This window comes from Balaenoptera physalus, assembly GCF_965194825.1.
Source record: "Balaenoptera physalus genome assembly, chromosome: 3".
Taxonomy (NCBI): domain Eukaryota; kingdom Metazoa; phylum Chordata; class Mammalia; order Artiodactyla; family Balaenopteridae; genus Balaenoptera; species Balaenoptera physalus.
The window spans coordinates 60,920,645-60,948,428 of NC_138890.1; the positions used below are offsets into that span (position 1 = coordinate 60,920,645).

At 39.6% G+C, this 27,784-nt stretch overlaps 2 protein-coding genes across 9 annotated transcripts in view; one reads left to right on the forward strand and one right to left on the reverse strand.

Annotated features, from left to right (window-relative positions):
• The window catches only part of UBE2D2 (ubiquitin conjugating enzyme E2 D2), a 63,797-nt gene extending 39,159 nt beyond the window's left edge, over positions 1-24,638 (reverse strand). Inside the window, exon 1 of one of the 2 annotated variants that reach the window (XM_082454326.1) lies at positions 24,206-24,638. In XM_082454326.1, coding sequence (XP_082310452.1) covers positions 24,206-24,229 — 24 coding nt within the window. In that variant the 5' untranslated portion in view covers positions 24,230-24,638. The remainder of the gene's footprint in view (positions 1-24,205) is intronic. The other variant, XM_082454327.1, reaches the window with a different exon arrangement.
• On the forward strand, positions 15,762-27,369 carry LOC309657183 (uncharacterized protein; the record flags this gene model as incomplete). 7 transcript variants are annotated; one of them, XR_014261685.1, is made up of 3 exons in its annotated part: positions 24,342-24,870; positions 24,979-25,959; positions 26,532-27,369. XR_014261685.1 is itself a non-coding variant. In XM_082454324.1 (2 exons), 2 exons carry the CDS (start codon positions 24,342-24,344, stop codon positions 25,705-25,707), a joined length of 552 nt encoding a protein of 183 aa, XP_082310450.1. In that variant the 3' UTR covers positions 25,708-27,369. The 7 variants fall into 7 exon arrangements, 1 of the variants encoding a protein (XP_082310450.1); XR_014261686.1 differs by having other exon boundaries at positions 24,979-25,838; XR_014261687.1 differs by having other exon boundaries at positions 24,979-25,291; positions 25,685-27,369.
• Positions 27,370-27,784: the final 415 nt, after the last annotated feature.

The following is a 27,784-nucleotide window of genomic DNA, read 5'->3' on the forward strand; positions in this document are numbered from 1 at the left end:
AACTACCATATGACCCAGCAATCCCACTGCTGGGTATACACCCTGAGAAAACCATAATTCAAAAAGAGTCATGTACCACAATGTTCACTGCAGCTCTCTTTACAATAGCCAGGACATAGAAGCAACCTAAGTGTCCATCGACAGATGAATGGATAAAGAAGATGTGGCACATATATACAATGGAGTATTACTCAGCCATAAAAAGAAACGAAATTGAGTTATTTGTAGTGAGGTGGATGGACCTAGAGTCTGTCATACAGAGTGAAGTAAGTCAGAAAGAGAAAAACAAATACTGCATGCTAATGCATATATATATGGAATCTAAAAAAAAAAAAAAAAAAAAAAAAAAAAGGTACTGATGAACCTAGTTGCAGGGCAGGAATAAAGAGGCAGACATAGAGAATGGACTTGATGACATGGGGTGGGAGGGCAAAGCTGGGGCGAAGTGAGAGTAGCATCAACATATATACACTACCGAATATAAAATGTTGGCTGGTGGGAAGCAGCAGCATGGCACAGGGAGATCAGTTCGGTGCTTTGCGATGACCTAGAGGGGAAGGATAGGGAGGATTGGAGGGAGGCTCAAGAGGGAGGGGATATGGGGACATGTGTATCCATATGGCTGATTCGCTTTGTTGTGCAACAGAAAATAACACAGTATTGTGAAGCAATTATACTCCAATAAAGATCTATTAAAAAAAATGTCTTAAAAAGGCTAGACCCCAGTTCACTGCTATCTATCTTCACAATAGCACAGTTATGGTTTTAAAACACATCAACAGGGGCTTCCCTGGTGGCGCAGTGGTTGAGGGTCCACCTGCCGATGCGGGGGACACGGGTTCGGGCCCTGGTCTGGGGGATCCCACACGCCGCGCAGCGGCTGGGCCCGTGGGCCACAACTACTGAGCCTGCGCGCCTGGAGCTTGTGCTTCACAGCGGGAGGGGCCGTGGCGGTGGGAGGCCCGCGCACTGCGATGAGGCGTGGCCCTCGCTTGCCGCAGCAGGAGGGGGCCCGCGGGCAGCAACGAAGACCCAACACAGCCAAAAATAAATAAATAAATAAATAAATAAATATTTTAAAGGCTTTAAAAAAAAAAAGAAAGGTGTTTACGTACAAAATGGAGAGAATGGTATCTTAGTCCTTAGATAAATGGCAAAACTGTATATTAAAAATAAAATAAAATAAAAAAAATTAAAAAAACACATCAACACTAAACACTTCCAATTAAAAAGATTACTGCTAACACACCATCGTAAAGCAATTATACTCCAATAAAGATGTTTAAAATAAAAAAAAAAAATTACCGTTCACACAGTTTTAGGATTAAAAAAAAAAAAAATCTTTTTTATTCCCCAGGGACTTCCTTCTTTCTCCAAGCGGCTTATTGTTTATTAACTATACTATACAAATCTAGTATCATATATGGTATGGTATAGTAATATCTTGCAATCAATATTTTATCCACAACTACCAAACTTCTGTGTACCCTTGCATCTACCCCTTGAATGCTTAATTCTAAATCCCTTCAGTTAGAGACAAGGTATATCATATTCTTTACTGCATTTCCTAGATTGGAACACAAGAGACACTCTAATGTCTAAATGGGTGGATGAATGAATGCCTAGCATGCGTAGCACAGTAGGTATCAAGCAGAATTGGTGCTCAAACACTTGCAAATGAGATGATAAACAAAAGCACATAAACAACTTGCAAGGGGAAGTCCAGTCCAATTCAGCCTAATCACCTATAGTGTCAGGAAAGAGAAAGTCTATAGTGACAAACAGTATATTAAGATTTAATTACTGAACATGAATGGAATAGGTGTTTTTGAGTGAGACTGGATAACACCAGATAACAAGGAGTTCGTTTTTTTGAGCACTTCAGCAGCAACCACTTAGGTGGAAACGTTCTGTTATAATTAAAGACAATATTCTTTGTTCATTATTGAAGATCAAGAACCTTTCCTACACCTCATTTTACCTATATGAACTACCATTTACTCATTTCAAAACTTTTCTTAATCAATTAGCTTTTAATTTTAATTTTTAAAAGTTAAATTTTTAATTTAACTAGTCCAAGACTCTGGGAACAGTTTGCCCAGAATACTCTGCATGCCCCACCCCAACTCCATGCACCTTTAGTCTTCACGTAAATGTTGTGCTTAGAGACAGGTCTCCTAGAAGCCCTTCTCCCCTATTTCCATTCCATTTCCTGTTAAATACTACGATGGAAAAGTGCAAGTTGCCTTAGCAACTCAGGATGGTTTATATTATATGTGTGATTATTAATGTCTCTCGACCCAATGACAAATAGGGACCTGACCTCCAGCACAGTCCCTGGTCCAGGGGGAGTCCCAGTAAATATCTGTTGAAGAACAGACTGTTACAATTACACACAGTAATTTTAAGTACGTAGAGAAAGATAATACCATCTTTCATTAATTGTAAGATTTTTTTTTTTAATATACTTGAAATCAAACTGCATACTACAATCAATGGTATGTCAGCTTAACTGGCAATACCTTTTCTTTCTTAGTAGTATGTCTTTCAACCAATAGCGTCTTAGATTCAATGAAGTAAGGCACTTGGAAAGGCAGTAATATACTGATATTGCAGCCACGGGATCATATACCTAACAAGGAACAAGTTTAAAATTTTAGCAGTCAGGCCAAAGTAGAAGATAGTTGAGTAAATGACAGAGTTAAGATAGGAAAATCACAATTCTTCCAGAAGACTACTTCTGTAGAAAGTAAGGGGACAAAAATATTAGCATGGTACACATGGTACCAAAAGCAGAACAGGCAAATAGCTGTTTCTTGCTTCTGGAACTGATGATCACTGGTAGCTAAGTTGTCAGGACAGGTTAGACTCCATGCAGGGTCTCTGTCAGGATCTGAAATTACCTCTCCTTTTAGTTACTGAAGCAGTGGTCAGTGCTCTTCAATACTGTTTCCAAAACAAGTGTGGCACATAGCCAGGTAGATGGTAAGAGTCTATGTGCTAATAGATAGATGGTGGAGCATCTATGCCAAAAGATTCCAGCACTCACTAAGCTCCAAAGAAAATACTGGAATGCTAAGAAAAGAGCTCCCTTCCTGGCATTTGAATAACCAGGATCTACACCAGCCAATTCCACCTCAGTTAACAACTACATACCAAACTAGAAACCTAAAGAACTCTTCTATAGCCCTAATCACCATGTACCATAGTCCCAAGCTTGAGAAAATGGGGATATAAACAAACGGTGATATCATTATCTTGGTGTGCTTCTGGGCTACTTAAAGTGGCAGGACAATGAAGACCTTAAAAAGAGGTAAAAAAGACATCCCTTTTCTCATTTTACCCTGTAAACTATGTGCTCCCCCCCTCCCAAATAACTCACATGCACTATTTTTAGTAAGTAGCATATGGTTAAGTTCTAGTACTCTGATGTTTTGAAATATATAAAAACTATTCACCTATAACTGTAAATCCTTGAAATTTAAAAATAACACTTCTCACGGACTTTACTCTTCACTCTTCTAAAGCACAGTCAGTTTCTGTTTCACAAGTTCTCCAACACTAACCTAAGGAGCTCAAGATGATGAATCTACCCACAGTTAAATCAGTCTTCCTATATACTGACAATCTCTATAAGACAGGTGACCAATCATCAAGCAAGCTGTTAAATTTTATTATGCTAAAAGACTTGCTACATACTTGCAAAACTGTCTCATGTGATGAATCAAAGCATAGAAAACACAATTCAAGTTTAAAAAAAAAACCACACACACAGAACCAATTCTTAAGCCTGGGATTACATCTTAGAACAACTATTCAAACACCAACAGATTTTTGCATCTCCCTGGAACAGTCCAACCTCCAAAACAAGACACTAAACAGTATTAACAAAAGTGTGAATAGGTACGTCTGAAGAAATGTCTTTTCAAAGGTACATTTTATGTAAGCCTAGAGATAGGAGCTCTCTGTCCACACTAAAATCACTTGAGATGCCATTTAATCAAGTATCTTCTACACAGTAACAGAAACATTTACTACTGTCTTGGGGGAATATATTACAGCACCATGACAATAAGACAAATGAACAGTTTCTGTTTTGCTATGATGAAGTTCACAGCCTAAAAGGATTTCCATTTTGTCTGCAGCAAAGGTTGGGGAAGGGCCAAACAGAAATTTCAAGTCTGTAGTCAGGCTGGAGAAACGTTTGGTACTGTTACCTGTTTCAAAAACATTTTATATTCCTGATATTAAGAACAAAGCATAGTTCTCGTAAGCAGTTTTTGATATGGCAGATCTGACCAATGAACCTACAGGGAATGTTTAACCCATATAATCATTACAGTGGTGCTACTTGAGGATTCTGAGAGCACTTTTGAGATTAACAAAGAAGAGATGGCAGGCAGAAGCTGTTCTTTGGTATGGCAATAGGAAAAGTATGAAAACATTATGAATCAAGTAAAAAAAAAAATCCCCAGCCTAGTCGGCCTCATGTGTGTTAGTTATCAAGATCATGAGTTATGTGTCTCGGGAAGAACAAGGCTGGTAATACAAAATTATTCCTTCCCATGACTCAATTTTATCCAACACTTTCCAGAATAGACAGGCAACCAAGAAGGCAGCCACCTCCGCGGTCTTTAGACTTTTTTTTTTTTTAAGTTTTCTTTTCTTTTTTTTTTAAATTAATTAATTAATTAATTAATTTTTGGCTGTGTTGGGTCTTCATTTCTGTGCGAGGGCTTTCTCTAGTTGTGGCAAGCGGGGGCCACTCTTCATCGCGGTGTGCGGGCCTCTCACTATCGTGGCCTCTCTTGTTGCGGGGCACAGGCTCCAGACGCGCAGGCTCAGTAGTTGTGGCTCACGGGCCTAGTTGCTCCGCGGCATGTGGGATCCTCCCAGACCAGAGCTCGAACCCGTGTCCCCTGCATTACCAGGCAGACTCTCAACCACTGTGCCACCAGGGAAGCCCCTCTTTATACTTTTAAATCTTATATTATAGGAAAAACTTAAAGAATACCAAGTAAAAACTCAAAAGAGCCTAGTGATTACATTTTAATGCTATGAGAAAGAAATAGTTTAAGCCCAGGACATATATGGATTTTTAGAACACTTACATCCTATCTTTTTAATTCCTTTTCCTTAGTCTCCAGCACTAAGCTAAACAAAGCAGCTTGTGGGTGGGGGGGAGATGGTGGAAATGGGGAGATGTTGGCCAAAGAGTATGAACTTCCAGTTATTTGATAAAGAAGTTCTGGGGATCTAATGTACAACATGGTAATTATAGTTAATAATACGGTATTATATACTTAAAACTTGCTAAGAGAGATCTTAAAATGTTGCCACCACAAAAAAAGAAATAATAATTATGGGACATAGGGACTTCCCTGGTGGTCCAGTGGTAAAGAATCCGCCTTACAACGCAGGGGATGCGGGTTCGATCCCTGGTCAAGGAACTAAGATCCCACATGCCGCGGGGCAACTAAGCCGGCTTGCCACAACTACTGAGCTCATGCGCCTCAACTAGCGAGCCTGCGTGCTGCAAATTAGAGCCCACACGCTCTGGACCCTGTGTGCCACAACTAGAGAGAGAAAAAAACCCCACACGCCATAACTAGAGAGAAGCCCACACGCCACAATGAAAGATCCTGCGTGCCTCAATGAAGATCTCACATGCCACAACTAAGACCTGATGCAGCCAAAAAATAAATAAAAAATAAAATAAAATAAAATAATTATGGGACATGATGGAGGTGTTACCTGACACTATGGTGGTAAACATTTTGCAATATGTAAGTGTCAAATCCACACTGTGTAACAAACTTACACAATGTTATGTGTCAATTATATCTCAATAAATTTGGGGGTAAAAAAGAAAAAAATAAACAAAGCAGCTTATGAAGTTTATTTTGACAGGAAAAGGCAAGGCTCCAAGTAAATGGTTATACTTCTCCTCAAAACAATCACATTTTTAGATTTCACATCCAACAAGCCTTTCCCTTACCCTCTACTCTTCCCTTCTTCCCTCCTCCTGTTGACTAGCCAAACAAATCTTCATAAAAAATTTCTTTGAATTAACATTTGGAAAAAATGTTAACTTAATATTACCCAACCATTTAGAACTGTTTTTAATGAATCCAAAGAAGCAAAATTCTACTACAGAATTAAATTTTTAACAACAGGTGACCTTATCCAAGAAGTATGTTAGTACTAAGACAAAACTTACTACAACTTCCCCTGCAGTAAGTAATCTCCAAAGATGGATGCCAACAATTTCTCCCCTCCCTGTAAGAACATACCACTCCTCTTATCAAGAAGTAGTCTACTTCCCTTCCCCTTGAATCCCAGCTGGCCTGGATCTTGCTTGACCAAAAAAAATTAAATAAACATGACACCATGTCAGTTACAAGTCTAGTGTTTAAGAGGCTTGACAGCTTTTCTTCCTGCTCTTTCATAGCTCTAAGCCACCACATAGGAGGTCCAGGCTATCTTGCTGGAAAGGCCATTTGGAGGGCAGTGGAGCACATTCCAGCCAATAGTCAGCAACAAGGCCCCAGACACGTGAGAGAGGTCTTCTTGGATCTTCTAACGCTGATGCCAGCTGAACACAGCCACAGGGATAACCCTGGCTGATAACACATGAAACAAAACCGCCAAGTCAATCCAGAATCCTGAGAAATAATAAATCACTGTTGTTTTAAGTTTTGGAGTCATTTGTTATACAGCAAAGCTGACTGATAAATACCCCTATGTAGTCTCTAAAGATAATAGGCTCAATAATAGATCCTTCCAACAATTATCACCATACCAGTTTCTCAGCAAAACAATACCAAATTTCTAATTTTGCTAAATACTAAAACAAACAAACAAACACACACACACACAACCTCCCCCCCCAAACTACCCTGCTACTGAAAGCTACTGGCCCAAGAGAAATATTTTTAATATTATAAAATACTGTCAAGGGGTAAAGTCATGATAAAAGTAGTTTATTTCAAGTGATCCATATCCCTTCAGATTTGGCATCCCAGCATTTTGCCCAAGGTCCTTTATAACACCAAATAATATTTAATCTTAGCAGGTATAAATATTTACCTAACACCTCAATAATAAGGTAAATAATCAGCTACCCATCTTAGCTAAATTTAAAGAGAGCAGCCATTTTTAAATGTTACATATTGATCTAGGAGAAAATCACGAACTATTTAAAAAACGCATAGGGACTTCCCTGGTGGTGCAGTGGTTAAGAATCCGCCTGCCAATGCAGGGGACACGGGTTCAAGCCCTGGTCCAGAAAGATCCCACAAGCCGCGGAGCAATGAAGCCCATGCGCCACAACTACTGAGTCTGTGCTCTAGAGCCCGCGAGCCACAACTACTGAGCCCACGTGCCACAACTACTGAAGCCCATGCGCCTAGAGCCCATGCTCCGCAACAAGAGAGGCCACTGCAATGAGAAGCCTGCGCACGGCAACGAAGAGTAGCCCCCACTCACCACAACTAGAGGAAGCCCACGCACAGCTACAAAGACCCAACACAGCCAAAAATAAATAAATAAAATAAAATTTAAAAAATAATAAAAATAAAACATATGTAAATGTCTGATACTTTTATCAGCTACATAAAGATAGTAAGATCCACAGGGGTTTTGTATTTTATGACTTTTCAAGTGCTTGTTCTTTCAGAGTTACAATTCCTAGAAATATAAATTTTGGTGTAATACAATAGCATGTGTTCCAGAAGAACCATTGAAAGTACCTCAGACTTCCTTATCTCAGGGTTTCTCAATCTGGGAAACGACTGACATTTGGGGCAGGATAATTCTTTGCTGTGGGGGGCTGTCCTTTGCATCGTAGGATGTTCAGTAGCTCCCTGGCCTCTATCTATTAGATGCCAGTAGCAGCCAGTAGCCTCCCAGCTGTGACAATTAACAATGTTTACAATGCCAAACATCACCTGGTGGGCAAAACCACCCCCATTGAGAACCACTGCATTATCTCTCAGTAATACATTCTGAATTATTTACAGATAAAATGATATGACATTTGGGATTGGGTTTAAAATAATCCAGTAAGGGTGGAAGAGGTAATCAAGAATAAACACAAAATGATGGGTGATGGGTCACATGGTGATATGTTATAGAATACTCAATGTTTGGATATGTTTGAAAATTTCACTGAAGTTTATCAGACATCTGTTTTGTGTACTTTTATATAGTGTGTTATATTTATAACAATGAAAAATTTTAAAGAAAAAAAGGTAATTAAAAACTCTCATATCCTATAGTTGGGTGTCTAAAAACTTTGCCACACAATTTGGCATTACCTTACAAAAATAAAAAGCCTCAGACTCTATAACCAAACAATTCTACTGACTATTAAGAGAAACTCTCACCTATGTGCACCAAGAGATTTGTATGGGGATATTGATGCTTTGGTATCTGTAGTAGCAAAAACTTGGAAACAAATGTCTATTATAGGGGGAATTAATTTTAAAATATATTGTTGGCATATTTGTATTCATTGAAAATGCATGTTATTTAAAATGTATACATTTCTAAGACGTCTATGTAAATTTTGACAACATCCAAAACAGTATTATATGTTGTTTATGGGTACAAATCTTAAAACTAATAAAAATAAAACTTTAAAACTTAAAACTAAAAGTGGTATCTAGATCACTTCCTTGATTCCACCAGTGAATGTCCTTCGCATCCACGCAAACCAGAGGTCTGTTCTCCAGAAAGGATACAACATAAGTTCTCAGGACTGAGGGACACTAAGCACAGTCAATGGCATGGATGACGTATGGAAATCAGGAAGGTTAAGCGAATGTTTACACACACACTTTGTTCCAAACGGTCCTGAAAACACTGGAAGCTTTGCCTGTACCTTCCAGGCAGGAGATTAAAAGATTCTTCTCGAGAAAAACTGACCAGCACAAGATAAAGATCTATACAATTCATGGACACCAGTGGTTCATCTGGAGAAACAGCCCTGCCAGCAAACCATAAATTAAGTCCCAGAGTTGCCAAACCTCACCCCTACATGCTCAGACCCTTTAATCAGTGTTTTACTCTAAAATAAGGATAAACAACTGACAATGAAGGATACTGGCCATCTTCAACATGATTCATCTTCAACATGAAAGATAAAGACCAAAATAATGTGAAGAAAAAAAGAAGCAGGAGAAGACAAAGACCATGAAGGAAGAAGAAAAAGTCAAAACAAAAGAAAAACTATCATGGATATGCTTAAAGCTAAGAAAAGCTACTACTTCTATGAAACAAGAGCAGAATCCTTAAAACAAACAGGTAAGCAAACATTCTGAGAATGATAAAGTCTTTCAAAAAGTGGATAAAAGAAAAGAAAATATAGGAAGACTAGTCCAGACACTCCCCAAATTTATCTACAGATCCCACGAAATCTCCATCAAAATTCCAAATGCCTTTTTCTTGAAAAAAGAAACAACAAGCAGAACCTAAAATTCATATGGGAATGCAAGGGATCCAAAAAACCAAAACAATCCTGGAAAAGAACAAAGTTGGAGGATTCACACTTTCTGATTTCAAAACAACACAAAGCGACAGTATTCAAGACAGTATGGTACTGGCGTAAGAACAGACATAGGTCAATGGAACAGAATTGAGAGTCCAGAAATAAACCCATACATCTATGGCCAATTGGTTTTTGACACAGCTGCCAAAACAATTCAGTGTGGGAAAGAACAGTCTTTTCAACAAATGGTGCAAGGACAACTGGATACTCACATGAAAAAGATGAACTTAGACTCCTACCTTACACTATATACAAAAATTAACTTAAAAATGGATCAAAGGCCACTATCTCATTCCATCAGGATGGTTACTATTAAAAAAAACAACCAACCAACCAACCAACAAACCAAAAACAAAAACAGAAAATAGTAAATGCTGGTGAGGATGTGGAGAAGTTGGAACCCTTATGCATCACGGTGGTGGGGGAGGGGGAATGTAAAATGGTGTAGCCACTGTGGAAAACAATATGGTAGCTGCTCAAAAACTAAAAATAAAACTACCGGGGACTTCCCTGGTTGCGCAGCGGTTAAGAATCCACCTGCCAACACAGGGGACATGGGTTTGAGCCCTGGTCTGGGAAGATCCCACATGCCACAGAGCAACTAAGCCCGTGCGCCACAACTACTGAGCCTGCGTTCTAGAGCCCGCGAGCCACAACCACTGAAGCCCGCGCACTCTAGAGCCCACGTGCCACAACTACTGAGCCCACGTGCTGAAACTACTGAAGCCCACGTGCCTAGAGCTGGTGCTCTGCAACAAGAGAAGCCACCGCAATGAGAAGCCCGTGCACCGCAATGAAGAGTAGCCCCCACTCATGGCAACTAGAGAGAAGAAGCCCACAGGCAGCAACAAAGACCCAACGCAGCCAATAAATTAATTAATTAATTAAATAAAAATAAATAAATAAATAAAATTACCATATGATCCAGCAATTCCACTTCTAGGTATATACCCAAAATAACTGAAATCAGGGTCTTGAAAAGATACACCAATGCTGACTGCAGAATTATTCAGAATAGCTAAAATGTGTAAACAACCCAAGTGTCCAACAGCAGATGAATGGATAGGCAAATATGGTATATACATACAATGGAATAGTGAATAGCCTTCAAAAAAGAAGGAAACTCTGACAACATAGATGAACCCTGAGGACACTGTGCTAAGTGAAATAAATCAGTCACAAAAAGAGAAATACTGTATGATTCCACTTCTATGAGGAACCCAGTCAAAATCAGAGAGAGAGAAAGTACAATGGTGGGTGCTTAAAGGCTAGGGAGAAATGAGGAGTCATTGTTTAATGGGTACAGACTTTCAGTTTTGAAAAACAAAGAGTTCTGGAGATGGAGTAGTAACGGTTGTACAACAATACAAATATACTTAATACCAATGAACTGTATATTTAAAAACGGTGAAAATGGTAAATCTTATATGTATCTCACAACAATTAAAAAATTGGAAAAAACAGATCAAAGACCTAAATGTAAGAGTTAAAACTATAAAATTCTTAGAAGGAAACAATTAAAAAAATTAAAAATAAATTTACCATATGATCCAGCAATTCCACTCTGGGGTATATATCCAAGAGGAATGAAAACATATGTTCACACAAAAATTTTAAAATAAATGTTCATAGCAGTATCATTCTTAATAGTTAAAAAATGAAAACAACCCAAATGTCCATCAACTGATGAATGGAAAAAGAAAGTGTGGTAAATTCATACAATGGAATATTATTCAGCCATAAAAAGGAATTAACTACTGATACATACAACTTGGCTAAACCTTGAAAACTCTATGCTTAAACGAAAGAAGCCAGACACAAAAGGTCACATATTGTATGATTCTATTTACATGAAATGTCCAGAATAAGCAAATCCATATAGATAGACTCAGGGACTTCCCTGGTGGTCCAGTGGTTAAGAATCGGTCTTGCAATGCAGGGGACGCCAGTTCAATTCCTGGTCAGGGAACTAAGATCCCACATGCCGAGGGGCAACTAAGCCTGTGCACCGCAACTACTGAGCCTGCACGCCACAACTAGAGAGCCCACGTTCCACAACTACAGAGCCAACGCGCTCTGGAGCTGGCACGCCACAACTAGAGAGCCCATGTGCTGCAACTACAAAGCCTGCGCGCTCTGGAGTCTGCGTGCTGCAACTAGAGAGCCCACTTGCCACAACTAATGAGCCTGCATGCCACTACTAGAGAGAAGCCCACACGCTGCAACAAAGAACCCGTGTGCCGCAATGAAAGATCCCGCGTGCTGCAACTAAGACCCGACGCAGCCAATAAATAAATAAATAAATATTAAAAAAAAAAGACTCAAAAAGACCAACTGAATGTTGAGCAAAATAAGTGAAAACTGACCTACACCACCAAACATCATGAAATTTCACAACACTGGGGACAAAGAAAATCTATAAGCTTACAGAAAGGAAGGTGGTCACATATATAGGATCAGGAATCAGAATAGTTTTGGACTTAACAGCAATACTAGAAGCCAGAAGACAATGAAAATACTGACTATAAAAGTAAAAGGAGTGCCACACTGGTGGTCCTACCTCACACTCCCAGATTAGATCAAGTCATGTTCATGATCCAAATGACAATACATTGTTACCTTCAAGTTGTTCCTCAAAGTCTGAACAATCTTCTTAACCTTGTATTAATGTTGCATGTGACCTCATACAATTTAATTTTCATATCAAGTTATAGGTTCAACAATAGAGAAACTGAAATAAGACTTACATATACTGAAAAAAAACACTGCATAAGCATGTTTTGGGATTGTCACTGTAAGTTAAACAAATTTTTATTCATTAGAGATTTGCCCTGTAGTGATAAAAATAAATGGTATAACTATTTCTCTTTGAAAGGAATTCAAATTTCTGTTTAAACCAATTTAATCAGTGTTTTAAATATGTGGGAAATGATTTCAAGTCAACCTTGAAATGGATATAAATATCATGGCAATTCACAATTTTAAAAAGAGCTCACAAGCATGTATGATATACTCCTGGTAAGCTCAATTACTTCAAAGTGGATTTTATTATTTCTAGTCAATAAAACTGAAACACAATGCTTAAAGTATAAATAACCTTTCAATGGACAGGAATCTAGCCTACTACTAAACTCAGTGATGATATAGTATTGCCTTGATGCAATAGGTAAAGTAGGGGAGATTTCACAAGTAATTCCCCATTACTTATAAAAATGTACCCTTATCAAAACATGAATATTTCTAAATATATGCAAAGATCCCAAGCTCATAAATTACCAAGAGAAGCCATGGCTCCTGACTAAACTTTAACACTGAAGCTAAATTAGGTAGGTCTGAATCTTAAACTGGATAGTAAGTACCTAGGTGTTGGTCACATCAGTATCTAAAACTTTCTGTAGACATAAAAATACTTCATAATAAAAGATTAAGTTTCGGGACTTTAAATTATGGTTCTTTCCAACTACTTCTAAGAATGGAGACTAGTTTATACAGGTTACTAGAATTATCAAAATTGTCTCATAATAATAACACTAAACTAAAATTATGGTTTTAGTTTTTTCCAAAAATGGGCTATAGAAAATGCCATATTCCCTAACTGGGAAAAGTGCTATGTGGTCACAATCACTAGATTGATTTTTCCATATGTGTTTTAAGTAACAACTAGCATTATTATTTTAAACAGGTTTTAATCTAAATATTTATGTCAAACAAGTCCTATATTTTAATTTGTTTTTTAAAAATAGTGAGGCTATCCACAGGGGAATGGGCGTGACCCAGTGCAGGATGTCCAAGATAGGACAGAGTTAAGAAGGGCACCCCTAGGAGAGAGGGGGACAAAGAATCGTATCTATGCAGGTGGGCCACAGCAATGGGAAGTTGATTATACACAGGGGAATTGATCAAATGAGTAAATACATTAACAGAAGCCAGGTTTTTCACTGTAAGAAAAGGAATACCAATATTGAAAGGAAAAAATACGGGGTGAACCCTATGGTACTGGACTGGAATTAGAGGGACCGGTGTGAACTCATGGTTTTTGATATATAGAGAGAAAAGTAAATCTATACATACACATATTCCCCTAGCTACATCCACTGATTACACTGAGAAAGTCTGGAAACAGTGAGATTCCAAAAGCAATGAGCATACCTAGCATCGAGATCTTGGTTTCTAAATACCATTCACCACTAAAAAGACCAAGGGATCCTTGGAAAAATAGATGATTACAGAGCTAGAGCAGGGAAAGTAGAAGAAAATGCAGGAAACATCTTTTTGTGCCAGAACTTAAAGAAGTTTTCAAATGATGGGGAAAAAAGCAAATTGGGGACAATTTGAGGATTAAAGTAAATGATAATAAATTATTATAACCCACATGAATAAAACAGGAAATCATGAGTCCATACAAATATAAACTTTAAAATGAATAAGTTAAAATTTTTGAGTAACAGTGTGGCACCCAGACTCCAGGTTGGCTCCCAACGATGCTGAACTCCTAGTATTCACACCTTTGTGCAGTCTTCCCTCCCACACTGTACCAGGGGTAATCTGTGAGGCCAACAGAACATGGCAGAAGTGATGGTACGCCTGTCGATTCTGAGATTAGGTTATAAAAGATACTACAGGCTTTCACTTGGATGCTCTATCTCTCTTAGATCACTCTGAGGGAACCCAGCTGCTATGTCTTAAGCACACTCAGGCAGCTCTGAGTGGGAGAAACCCACGTGGGGAGGAAATGAGTCTGTAAGTCCAGCAACCCACAAGGAACTGAGATCTGCCAACAACCACGGAGTGAGCTTGGAAGGAGATCCTCTAGCCTTCAGAGTACTGCAACCCTCGGCAACGGCTTGGCTGCAACCTCAAAAAAGACCCTGAGCCAGAACCACCCAGCTTTAAGACATTCTTAGATTCGCAATCTTCAGAATCTATGTGATAATAAATGTTTATTGTTCTAAGCAGCTAAGTTTTAGGGTATTTTCTTATGCAGCAATAGATAAAGAGTAAAAACAGAAGAAGTACATATATTCAAAGCATCTCCAGACAAATTATTTACTCATTATAAAAGGAAAAAGAGTAACTTTACAGTATGAAACCTGGTAGACATCACTTTAATCAAGTGATGGAAGTGAAAATTCTCAGTAATGGGTCAAACTGAAATTGTATACCACCTGACAGGATGCAATGAAAAGAATCCAACCAAAATCATGTACCACTTGATAGGATGTAGAGAGAGACACAGCACTGCTTCTGTGACATTCCTACCAAAGATGCATGACCTAAATCTAATCACAAGGAAATATCAGAAAAACACAAACTGAGAGACATTCTGCAAAATAACTGGACCCTTATCTTTAAAAGTGTCAAGGTCATAAAGCAACTACACTTTAATTTAAAAAAAGTGCTGAGGTCCTGAAGCAAAGGAAAGACTAAGGAATTAAAGAAAACTAGAGATAGATAACTAAATGCAACAAGTAACTATGGACTGGATTCTTTCCTATAAAGGACATTATTGGAACAACTGGCAAAACTTAAATGGGGTCTGACGATTAGATAGCAGTAGTATCTCAATGGAAATTTCCTAATTTTGATGGTTATACTGTGATTATGTAGCAGAATGTCCATTTTGTAAGAAATACACAAAGTATTTGGGGTTGATGAGTCATCATGTTGGCACCTTATTCTGAAATGGTTAAAGAAAAAGATGTTCTAGGTATTGTATTTGCAAGTTCCCTGTAGGTTTGAGATTGTTTCAAAATTTCAGAAAGATAAAAACAAAATCAGAAAAGCCCAAACGTAATTACAGCAGTCACTTTATTAGAATTTGTGGATTAGATGGTATACTGCATTGGATGGTCCCTAAAATGGTATATGGCACATCTTAATTCCTTGGACCTATAAATGTTACCTTATTTGGAAAAAGGGTCTTTGTAAACATAATTAAATTAAGGATCTTGAGATAAGATCATCTTGGATTACGTGGGTGGGCCCTAAGTGTAAGATCAAGTGTACTTACAAGAGATAAAACAGAAGACCACACACAGAGAAGGTAGTGTGAAGATGAAGGCAGAGACTGAAGTGATGCGGCCACAAACCAAGGAATGCTTACAGTCACCAGAAGCTGGAAGAGGCAAGGCAGGATCCTCCCACAGAGCTTCCAGAGGGAGTGTGCCCTGCAGGTATGCTGATTTTGGACATTTGGCCTCCAAAACTGTGAGAGAATAGATTTCTGTTGTTTTAAGCCACTCAGTTTTTTGTAATTTATTACAGCAGCCTTACGAAACTAATACAAATGGTATAAATGAGGACGTTTAATCTAAAGAAAATCACTCACTCCCATTAGCATACTATTATTTTAAGAAACCTATTTCTAAACTGTTACCACTGCAGCTTCTGTAAAATTCAGCTTTGATTTCAAATGTTTTATCTGCTATACACGCCCTTAAAGAGTTGGCAAAGGAGTGCTATCACTTATAGAGGCACTGATGTTCTACAAGTGGTGCGGGGACGTGCTCAAAGGACAGCAGCAGATACTTCTATTACAAGATTATGCTAAGAGAATTGTTTTCATGTCTAGGCTTACAAAAATATCACATTTATTGGAAACGTATTAAGATAACAATAGTTAGAACTTTGTTGAAGAAAATATTTGGAACTCAGTCCCTTTTTCCATTTAGAAATATAAAACATCACTTTACAACATCAGGGTATATTTTTTTCCCTTTTCTTTTTTGGTTGGGGTACCAATGAAGTGAAATGCTAAACACTTAACACTGACACCTAAGATTTCAAGATTCTACCAATTTCATGGGTCAACATTACTGGGCAGTTAAGCCAGTGGTAATTAATATTAAAAACTATCTTTTATGTGGTCCATATTTTCTTTCTATTCATCCCCCACAGGCTTGCAGGGTATGTGACACTATCCTCATTCTATAGGCAAGGAAGCTGAGGCCAAAAAAAAATCAGTGAAGTAACTTGCCTAAGGCCACAGGGTTAGAACATGACTCAGTAGGCATGTTGCTCCAAAATCCTACTATTTTTTTCCACCATACCACTTGCTGTTGACATTCATTAAATGTTGCTGGCAAAAACTGAATGCCTACTATGCATTAGGTACTGGGAATATAATGAGTAAGACAGGGACTTTGCCCAGAAGAGCTCAGTCTAGAGGGGGTAATAATCAATCATGTCTACATACTAAGAAACAGTTCTACAGCAGAACCCTACTGCCTGCATGCCTGGGGCATGTTTCACAAAGAAGCGGTCTGTTGGATTTCCAAGGATGAAGAAAGAATTCAGGAGGAGGGGGTGGGTTGAGAAGGCATAAGGAAAAGCACAAAGACTAAAGGAAAATAATTCTGAGAAAGATCAATTAGAACTGTTTCAATGATACTAATATTTCTCATGCGACACTAACATGTATTATAGAAATAAAGATGGCAATATTTTTGTCCTAAATTTTATCTACTTTTAATACGTCTTTAAGAAATACTACATATTTCCACGAATTTAAAGTAGTAATTTGCCTCAAGAAACTTGCACACCACAAAGCAAATTATATCTGTGTTCCGATGCATAAACAGCATTTAACCATGGGTATTACCTGACTTCAGTGATCTATCCTGTTTATTATCATAATTCAATATATATTTGAGAAGTTATTTAATCAAAGCTTATTGAATACTAAATATGTCTACATTCCCCATGGACTTATAGCTAGAATATGGAAGTTTTAAATGAAAAGCAGAGTCCTTTGATTCTTAAGCCCGAGAAACCAGATTATTTTAAAATAAACATGAGCAAAGCATATACTTTTTTTTTTTAATTAGGTGATCTGTCTGTCCATGAGACAATTAATAATGTTGGTAGCAGCCTAATTGCATGAATATTGCAAAACATGCAGTTTTAATTCTTTCTTTTGTTGCAGTGCACCTGCCTGAAACAAATTTTCACATTATACTATAATGAAAACAATACAGAGCAACACATTGTTTTTTTCTTTTGGCCATGCCGCACGGCTTGTGGGATCTTAGTTCCCTAACCAGAGATCAAACCCAGGCCCTCAGCAGTAAAGTGTGGAGTCCTAACCACTGGACCACCAGGGAATTCCCAAGAGTAACACATTTAATGCAGCACCTGATGAGGATCCCTTTCATTTTCTTAAAATACTATTCTTTAGGTGTTTGTTACTTGATAGCAAAATGACAATGAATAATGTTTCATCTTAATATATTTTGTTTTTAAGTAATTTACCTATTTTTGTGCTTGTGATATTATATATTGATTATGTTAATTAGCTTACCTAATTGACAGCCATTTGTGCTGTCAATTTTAATCCAAGTATGCATTAGTTCATGAACTTTTGTTTGTATCCATAAATAATATTAGTTTGAAAAGTGTTCTAATAACATTAGGAAATACTAACTTTATTAGAACACTAGATACGAGAAAGGAGGAGAAAGTTTATCAAAAGTTAAGGGAAATGAGTAATAATGTGAGTAATAATCACACGAAGTGTTACAAAACTGAGGTATCCATTGAATTTGGCAATTAAGTAATCATCAGTGACCTTACTGAACAGTCCCAGAACAGTGAATAGACACTATTCTGTCAAGAATTTTGGCACTGAAATGCCAGAGATGGAAGGGATAAAGAGGAGGAAGGAAAGGAATCAGCTCTAGGGGAAAGGGGAGTTTAAAAGTTTTTTTGTTTTTTGTTTTTTGTTTTTTTTTAGGATGAGGAAAGTCTTAGATAAGTTTGGATGCTTAGGAGAGTCAGAGAAGAGATTAGAACTAGGAGAGCAGGGACAATTACTAGAGAGCAAGGACCTGGCAAAAAGAATAGGATGAAAAGTAAAAGTTAGCTTGCAATGGGTAAAGTATAGCTTCTTCAGAGACAAAAGGGAAGAAGAGCAATGACTAAGGTATACTTGGAGCAATGGTAGTCAAGATCGAATGCGCTTGAATCCTGGCTTTTCCTATCATAGCCATGTAATCACAGGCAAGTTTGTTTACTTCTCCAAATCTCCATTTTCTCTTCTAAACTGGGGAGAACAGAATTTTCATAGGGTTGTTCAGAAGATTCAGTCATTCTGATACAGAGTGAGTACTCTAAAGATGGTAGCTGTGGGGTTTGGTTTTTCTTTTTCTTTTTAAAGGCCTCAAAGGAAATTTGAAAGAATTCACACAGATTTCTATTTCCTCTACAGAATAGGTAATTGGGTCACCTACTGAGATTAAAACAGAATGTTTAAGGAGAGGGGACAGTGATTCTTAGTCTTTTGGAGAGATTAAAAAACCCATTTGACTGTGATGAAAGATATATGGAGGACAGAACATCCAAAATTTGCATAGTTTCTTATTTTTCTGCGTTTTGGAATTAAAACATTGAAACCCGCCCCCTCCCCCCAAAAAATCTACATAGTTTTAAGGGAATTCATAGACACCTCTCCAACAATAAGAAGAGATGTTGAGGAAAAAAATCTTCTGGTTCCAGGGCATAGTTTAAATATCCAATTGTTCAAACAAAAGAAAAAGATTGCATCCTCTGGATTTACATAACTAACGACTAGGTACAAGTATAGGGCCTGCCAGAAAAGACACTGGGCACAGTCAAAAAACCCAGGTTCTTTATCCAGCCCTACTAAGTCACATGGCCTTTTCAGACAGTAGCTCTGAGAGGTGATGCAGTGCTAAAATTTTATGGTTCTATTACTTAAAATCTCACTTGACTGTGCAGACAAAAGAACAAATGGTACTTTATTTCCTATGTCATAGTTTAACATGATTTTGAAGGTTAGTCTGGGAACCTAACAACCAAAATTTTATTTCTACAGAAAAAAACAAGTGTGCGCCTTCATTTCTGGGATGAGGCTGCAGAGGTTGCTGGCAGCATCAGGCATGAGTCAGGTATTCCTATCCTGGGAACTGCCTAGGGTATTTTAGCAGCCCTCTCTCTCTGGACTAAAATATCCAGAATTGGACTTTGTCAAAACTTCCTCCTTGTCAGTCAGCAGTACAGTAATGCACACTGGGAGACTTTAAAAAAAAACAAACCCTAGATTTATTAAGTTAATGACAGCTGTTTAAATTACATTTAAATAGCAACCCAGAAGAGCCAAAGAAAGCTTCTCAATTCAATGAACCTTTGTGAAACAATGAATCCTTTTCTAAACGAAAAAAAAAAAAATCTTCCCTGAGATTTCAAGAAGCTTATCTTTTGGAGTAAGAAGGTATGTCTGGGGCTTCCCTGGTGGCGCAGTGGTTGAGAATCCGCCTGCCAATGCAGGGGACAGGGGTTCCATCCCTGGTCTGGGAAGATCCCACATGTTGTGGAGCAACTAAGCCCATGTACCACAACTACTGAAGCCCGCACGCCTAGAGCCCGTGCTCTGCAACAAGAGAAGCCACCGCAATGAGAAGCCCACACACCACAACGAAGAGCAGCCCCCACTCGCCGCAACTAGAGAAAAGCCCGTGCACAGCAACGAAGACCCAACACAGCCAAATAAGTAAATAAGTAAGTAAATAAATAAATAAATAAAAGAATGGATGTCCGCTTTCCAAGATAAAACTAATTCAAACAGTCATCTTCTGTCAACCATTTATTATACTGAAGTTCCAAATACTCAAGACTGTTTGCTAATTTGTTTCATCATTTTGACTGGAATTCACTGAATCCTTACCTCTGATAAGATTAATGCAATGTATGATATCACACTTCTAGTACAGTATTTTAAAATAATCTTAAATTAAAATTAGTACTGTTACAATGTTACAACTCCTTTCCTATTTCCTTAAAAATCACCCTTTGGTAACTGGCAATCTTAGACATTTTGAAAGTATGTAGTCTACAGAAAGATGATTCATAACATGAAACAGGATCACAATGAAGTTAAGAGTTAAGATGTAAACTTCTACCATGGGATCAATGCATCTACTCAATTGGCTTTTCCTATGACTATAACCATACAAAACTTCACCAAAGAAGTTAATTAGAAGTTTACAAAAAACTACTGATACTTAATTGTACCCATTTACATAAAACAATACTTTGACACTTTTAAAAAGATAAAGTATGGTTAAATGATTTAATCCTTACACTCCTGGTTACTTGCTGAACCTCAATCTTTGGTTATTTTTAATTCATATATTAAACTGGTGCCTACCAATCTACAAAAAAGTGTGGTGGTGTCTTTTCGTTTTGTTGTTGTTTTTAATTTGAACTGGCTGCCAAAAATCTGGATTTGTGGCCTCCCTTAAAAAAAAAAAAATCTGGCAACTTTGGGCACAGATCCTGGCAATAGCAACATTTGGAGGGAGCTGAATAGCAGCTGCCCTCTTCTAATAGCACATGCAATTTCTAGCTCCCTCCAATTCTCTTTGCTCACTTTGGTTACCTGCCTAGCCATCAGAGTTTGAAATCTTTATTTTATTGGAAAATTAACTGACTGACTGGGCTTTTCAGGGGCCTTAAGACCTTTAATCATAGAAATACAGTAAATCAAGTGATAGTCCTGGCATTAAAGCTATGTATTCCAAATGTTAACTATAACTAGCACGACACCATTAAAATGAACAAGGCACTATCATTGTTAAGAGCTTTTTAGTATCTTAACTTTGGTCTGTCTTCAATTCTTCACAGAATCATGATATTCAGCCTTTTACTCTTCCTCAAAATAAAGAAATTAACCTTGTATTTCAATATTATGGCACGCTAAGAGCAACAAAAAGCTTCCTGCATCTGTATAACAAAGGTAAAGAAGAAAAACAGGAAGCAAGTAAAAAAAGGTCTCTGATCAGTCAGACCACACAGTTCACAGAACACATGAAGCCCTCTTCACTCAGAGCCTACTGGATCTTATTTTAGACATAATTTTAATAAGCTCAGTGATCTGGTTTCCCAGCCCACAACAGATGAGACGCAGCCAACTGGAAAAGGGCTGGGGGTGGTGCTGCTAGAGGCAGACACTCAAAGCATCAAAATCAAAGCTGAAGACCGATAATGTCAGCAGAAAACCTCTAAACGTAGCAGGCTGGGGCCATTTGGTGTAGATACGAACAATCCCAAAGAGTCCCAATCCCTGCACAGAACTACAATGGATGTTCAAAATGAAACCTCTTTGGTAAACTCTGTTAAAGCATAGGTCAGTTGACCTTAAAGTATATATCAAAATAAAGTCCATCAAAAGCTTTTTCCAAAAACGTCACGGCATTTAAAGGACTGTCAGATTCACCGAACACTATTTCCCTCTGTCAATGAAACACAAGATACTGAATTCCTAAAGATGCCACATGTCAAAAGTATTTGTTCTTAACAAAATTTTATTAGAACCCAGATGCAGTAGTTCATGATATCTGAAGTTGAGAGGTATTTAAGCAGAACTATCTTCTCAGAGAATAGTAACTGGGAAGGTTCAAGACCAAGATGAATTATGTAAGCCAATTAGGGGATTCCATCGCAGATACATTACTAGGGCTGAGGGTGAGATAGGACTGGTCTTATCCAAGTCTGCATTCAATTTAAAACTGGTGTCATACAAAAAGTTAGGGGGAAAAAAAATCTCCATTTTGTTTTCACAATCTTATTGACTATGACTAGTATGTACACCAAAAATAAATTTTATATTTCTAATCCCTGGCAGTCTCAGAAGTTGAGCCATACTTTGAGGATGGCTCTAGGTTATAAACCAGGTGAAAAAAGGTTAATACTGAGTTTTAAAAGTTCAAATTATCATTGTCTACACTTGATTTTCCTTATTAAAATTTTAATAAGGGCATCTTTTAGAGAAAATCTAGAGAACATGTAGTATTCAAAAGAAATCATATTATTGGAGGCAAGGATATTAGAAGATTAAAACGCATGTTTTGAGTGCTATTTCCTTCTCTGAAAAAACCTCCATAACATACATATCAGAGTAGAGATTAAAGGCTACATTTCTTGATCTGTAAGTGGTAACACATTATACTCACTCTTCTTCAGGTTTTAAAAGTAAGGCCACAATCTTCTACACGTATAACCTCAAATTGATAACTTCTCAATTAGTCTTTAAAATCTCATAACTCCTTAAAGCCTTAAAAATGCATATGTATTATTTACTTGGAAGACCTGTCCTCAGTGTGCTCCTGCCCCTTAAATGGTTAAGAGATCTTTGCTTAAAGTTCAAGCTTCTTTTAACAAATAACCTGCTTCATTTTAGTAGACTTACTCTGTCTAAAGTCTGCCCTTTTTCATTTGATAGAAATCAAAGTCAAAAGAAGTTGGTGAGGATCTAACCTAATTTACAGTAACCACTGGGATTAATTCCACATTAAAGGTCTTTGATCAAGAATGCAACGAAGACAAGCTGCTGAGCTGAGGTGTTTAAATTGACCAAACCTGCATTTTCACTGAGTTTAAGGCAAGGTGAAAATTGGTTCTCTTCCCCTTGCATCTCTATCCCATCCTTTAGGATGGATAATCCCAGGATCTACTTCTTACTGGCTAGAGGTTTAATACAGCCTCTCCAAGTAGCCAAGTGAAACACCAAACAAAAATCACCAGTGCCGCTTCCCCACTTCTGAGAAGAAGAAAAAAAAGATAGTGAGAGGTAATAGGAGGTTACAATATTAGAGGGAAGGAAAAAAACCCTAAACTTTAAGCTAAGCCCATACTCCAGAAGCAATATTAGAACAACCTCCGTAGAGGCAACTACAAATAAATACCCCTTCATCTTAAAGGGCAAAGAAATCCTTTCTAATGAAAAAAGCTAGCAAAATACCTTCTACATTAAAAGGATATCCCTGAACATATCACTTAATTTAAGCGTTAAAATCCATTTTGCGAAGAGAATGTAAAAGGAAACTTTATGAAATTCTCTCCAGTGGTTTTCAATGTTCAGGTTTCTACCTCTACCCTTGACAATTCAACAGCTTTTCTATTAAATCCATTCTTGCAAACTGAAGTGTCAGTTTCTGACTACATTTGGCAACCTCAAGGAATAAAGCGCTTCTCCCTCTACTTCCCTCCTGCCTCATAAAAGTCATGTTTATTTCCTCCTGAACTTCTTACTCTTAACAGTTTCAGGACGAGTTAAGTGGACCGAAGCGTGCGGCCGCTAAAAGGCAAGTGAACTCCAGAAATATTTGTGGATCGGACAAAAAGGCCTCCTCAGTCGGCCTGAGGTAAGGGCCCCAAGCTCAAGCGGTTCTGTGGAGGGAGCCTAGGCAGGTGGGGGTAGGGGGTTTATGGGCAGAGAGCATAGAGCTCTCATAGAGCCTTTGCATAGAGCCTTTTCGACCTCCGTCGATGCGGCCGCCCAACGCCCCAGTCCCAGCACCCCCTCCCGGCACGGCCGGACAATGGCCCTCTGGCACAGCAGTCCCAGGCCGGGGAGAGGCCCTGGGACTCCATACCACGCGGGGCCTAGAGAGGAGACCGGGAAGGAACGCTGAGCCGGCGAACATACCTCCGGCCTAAGCGCGGGCAGCGCGCCCGGGCCTCCGTGGGCGCCATCACTGGGAGTGGGGTGTGAAGGCTGCCCGGCCGGGGCATCGCCGGCAGCCGGGTCCAAAGAAGCTGCGAGCCCGGCGGAGGCGACGGCGGGAAGTGCAGGCCGCAGCCTGCTCAGCCGACCCGCCCGGCAGCCCGACCCGCCACAGCCGACCTCTGGCCGCTTACCTTATGGATTCTCTTCAGAGCCATCGTGGGAGGCGGGTGGAGGCGGCCCCCGGGGCGGGAACAGGGGCAGGGGAGGGACGGGGAAGGGGCGAGGGGGCGCGAGGCCGCCTCGGTGATCGCGGGTCGGCCGGAGAAGATGGGGAGTTCCGGAGGGCGGGTCCGGCGGGACAGACTTGGGGCCGTGGCCCACTCGGCTCCTGAGCCTGCCGCAGGGTTCACCGCATCACCCGGCGGCGGCCCCTTTATGAGCTGCCGCCCGAGCCGCCGCCGCCGCCACCGCGGTAGCTGCCTCTTCCTTCTAGGCTCAGCGCCGCCTCCTCAGCCGCCGCGGATCCCTCCGCCAGGGAGCAAGAGCCCAGGCCTCGGGCTCGGCCGGCGCCTCTGGGTCGGACGGTCGGAGGGACTGCTTGCTGCAGGTGGACCGATGGACGCGCGGGCGGGCGGCGCCGCCGGGGTGGGGCAGGCGGAGCGCGGGGTGGGCCCAGGCCGAGGGGCAGGTCGGGAGAGCAGGGATTGGCGGGCCGGGGAGGGAGGGCTGGGCCGCGCCGGCGGCGGAGGGATACGGGCCGCCCCTGTGAGTACCTTACGTGCTGTCGCCGTCGCCGCCACGGCCGCCGAGACGATGACGCCGCGAAGCGCAAGGAGGAGGTCTCGCGAGACCTGTGGTGATGGTCGCAGAAGCTCCCTCGCTACGACCCTTGAGTCCCTTACCTGTGGTCCCTCATTCGCGTGACATCTGAGATCAATAAAAGTTAAAAGCGAATGTTTTTCAGATCACTCGACCATCCCCAGAGCATAGACGGACCCGAGAAGAGCACTTAGGTCCATTGCAATGTTCCTGAAGGAGGAAGGGACTTGTCCAAGGTCACACAGCTCCACAGTGGCAAAGCTGGGACTTCCCTTAAGTCGAGAGGTTCGTCAAATCCCTCTCTGGAAGCCGCGTGGCAACAGCCTGGGCACCTGCGGGAATGTGGTTGTACAAGCACGCCGCAGGCAGCCCTGAGATGGTGTTTTCGACGAAGGCCCCAGCTGAGAGACAGTTTGAATGTCTCAGCCACTGGCATGTCAGGAGAAGTGCTCTGCTTGGTAAATTGTTACAAATAAGCACTGTAGCTGTTACCTCAGGGGGAAAAAAAAAAACTTGCAAAACGTGTGCTCCAGTAATTAAAACCAACCTTGCGTTCAAATCACCATCAAAAGCAAGCTTAGAAAACCTATTCTGGGGTTGTTTTTAGAAGATGGAGGCAAAAAGCTAGTTCAGTGAGCAACTACTCTGTGTCGAGCCCTGCACCAGGACCAGTGAAATATAAGGCTCACTGATTTTATAAGGCCTGGGCTGGGAGGTGCTTTTTACCTGTCTGGAGACACTGGAAACACGGAAGAATAGTAAGGAATATTTTCCTGGGAGGTGATGCCCACATTCTCAAGTCTCCCCCAAGGTTTTCTGATTCTAAATCTGTTCTTTCCTCTGTCTGGAAGGGACCTTGAAGATCATCGATTAACAGAGGAGAAACTGGAGCCCCTAAGGGAAAGGATCTTGCCAAAAGTCACGCAATAGATCATCAGCAAAACTTGTACTGCCTCATCTACTGAGTAGAGGCTGGACCCCTAGGGCAGGGCCACCATGGACCCAGTGAGTCAAAGGAGGGAAAAGCTGTGTCCAGTCGCCCAAGATGCATAGGTTTTAGGTTGAAGGTGAAGGGGAAGAGCCCAAAGTCCTAAATCTTTTCTTCCTGAGAACTGTGATGGGAGAGGTACAAAAATGCCCATTGGTCAGATTTTTAAAAAATTTTCTTCAGCAATAACTTTTTTGTATTAAAAAGTAATATATATTTGTTGCAAGAAATACAGATAAGCAAAAGGAAGGAAATAAAAGTCAACCGTACTCCCATCATCCAATGATTAACCATTTTTGGCATTTGGCTTATGTCCTTTCAGTGTTTTTCCATTATATATATATATACATATTTTTCTTTGAAAATGTAGGGTCATGCCATTATACTATTTGGTAATCTACCTTTTTAAAAAAAATTTATATACTTAAGGTGTACAGCATGTTGATTTGATATACATAAACATAGTGATATGATTACTACATCTCTATTGCCTCATTTTTTGTGTGTGTGGTGAAAGCACCTGAAAGTTTTGGTAATTTACTTTTAAGATAAACAACATATGGTGAATTTTCCTGTGTCAAGACATATTTCTACTATATTTTAATCGCTACATATTCAATCATATAAATGTACCATATTTAATTAACTTGTCACATTTTGGGGGATATGTAAGTTGTTTCCAATTTTTACCATTAAAAATATTGCTACAGGGCTTCCCTGGTGGTGAAGAATCTGCCTGCCAATGCAGGGAACACGGGTTTGAGCCCTGGGCCGGGAAGATCACACGTGCCGCAGAGCAACTAAGCCCGTGTGCCACAACTACTGAGCCTGCGCTCCAGATCCCACGAGCCACAACTACTGAGCCCACGTGCTACAACTACGGAAGCCCGCACGCCTAGAGCCTGTGCTCCACAACAAGAGAAGCCACCGCAATGAGAAGCCCGTGCACCACAATGACGAGCAGACCCCGCTCGCCGCAACTAGAGAAAGCCCGGGCGCAGCAATGAAGATCCAATGCAGCCATAAATAAATAAATAAAATTAATAAATTTAAAAAAATATATTGCTATAGTGAAAAAAATATACTGCTATAGTGGATATTCTGTAGTTGATCTTTGTACAACTCTAAGAGGGCTTTTTGGTATAAATTCCTAGGAATGAAATTGCTATATCAAAGACTGATCAGATTTTTGCATCTATGTTCATGAGGGATAAGGGTTTATAATTTTCTTTTCTTGTAATATCTTTGTCAACTTTTCATATCAACGTTATTCTGGCCTCATAAAATAAATCGGAAAGTGTTCCTCCTCTATGTTCTGAATGAGTTTGTGTAGGATTGTTTTTTTTCTTCATTAAATAAATATTTGATAGAATTCACCAGTGAAGCCATCTGACCCTGGAGTTTTCTTTGCAGAAAGAGTTTGATAATAAATTTAATTTATTTCATATGTATGTGTCCATTATGATAAGTTGTGTTTTTCAAGGAATTTGTACATTTCATTTAGGTCGTCCAATTTATTAGAATAAAGTTACTCATAATATCTTATTTTTCCTCTACTATATGTAGCATCTATAATGGGGTCCCCAGGGACTTCCCTGGTGGTCCAGTGGTTAAGAATCTCCCTTCCAATGTAGGGGACGCAGGTTCCATCCCTGGTTGCAGAACCAAGATCCCACATGCCCTGGGGCCACAATGAGAGAGAAGACCGCGTGCCACAACAAAAGATCCCGCATGCCATAATGAAGATCCCGCGTGCTGCAACTAAGACCCGATGCAGCCAAATTAATTAATTAATTAAATTTAAAAAAATATATATATATATAATGGTGTTCCTTTTTGTATGCCTGATGTTGGTTATTTGTGTTTTCTCTATTTTTTTCTTGCTAAATCTTGCTAGGGATTTATCAATTTTTAAAAAATATATGCCTATTTTAGTCTTACATTTTTATTCTGTTTAAATGCT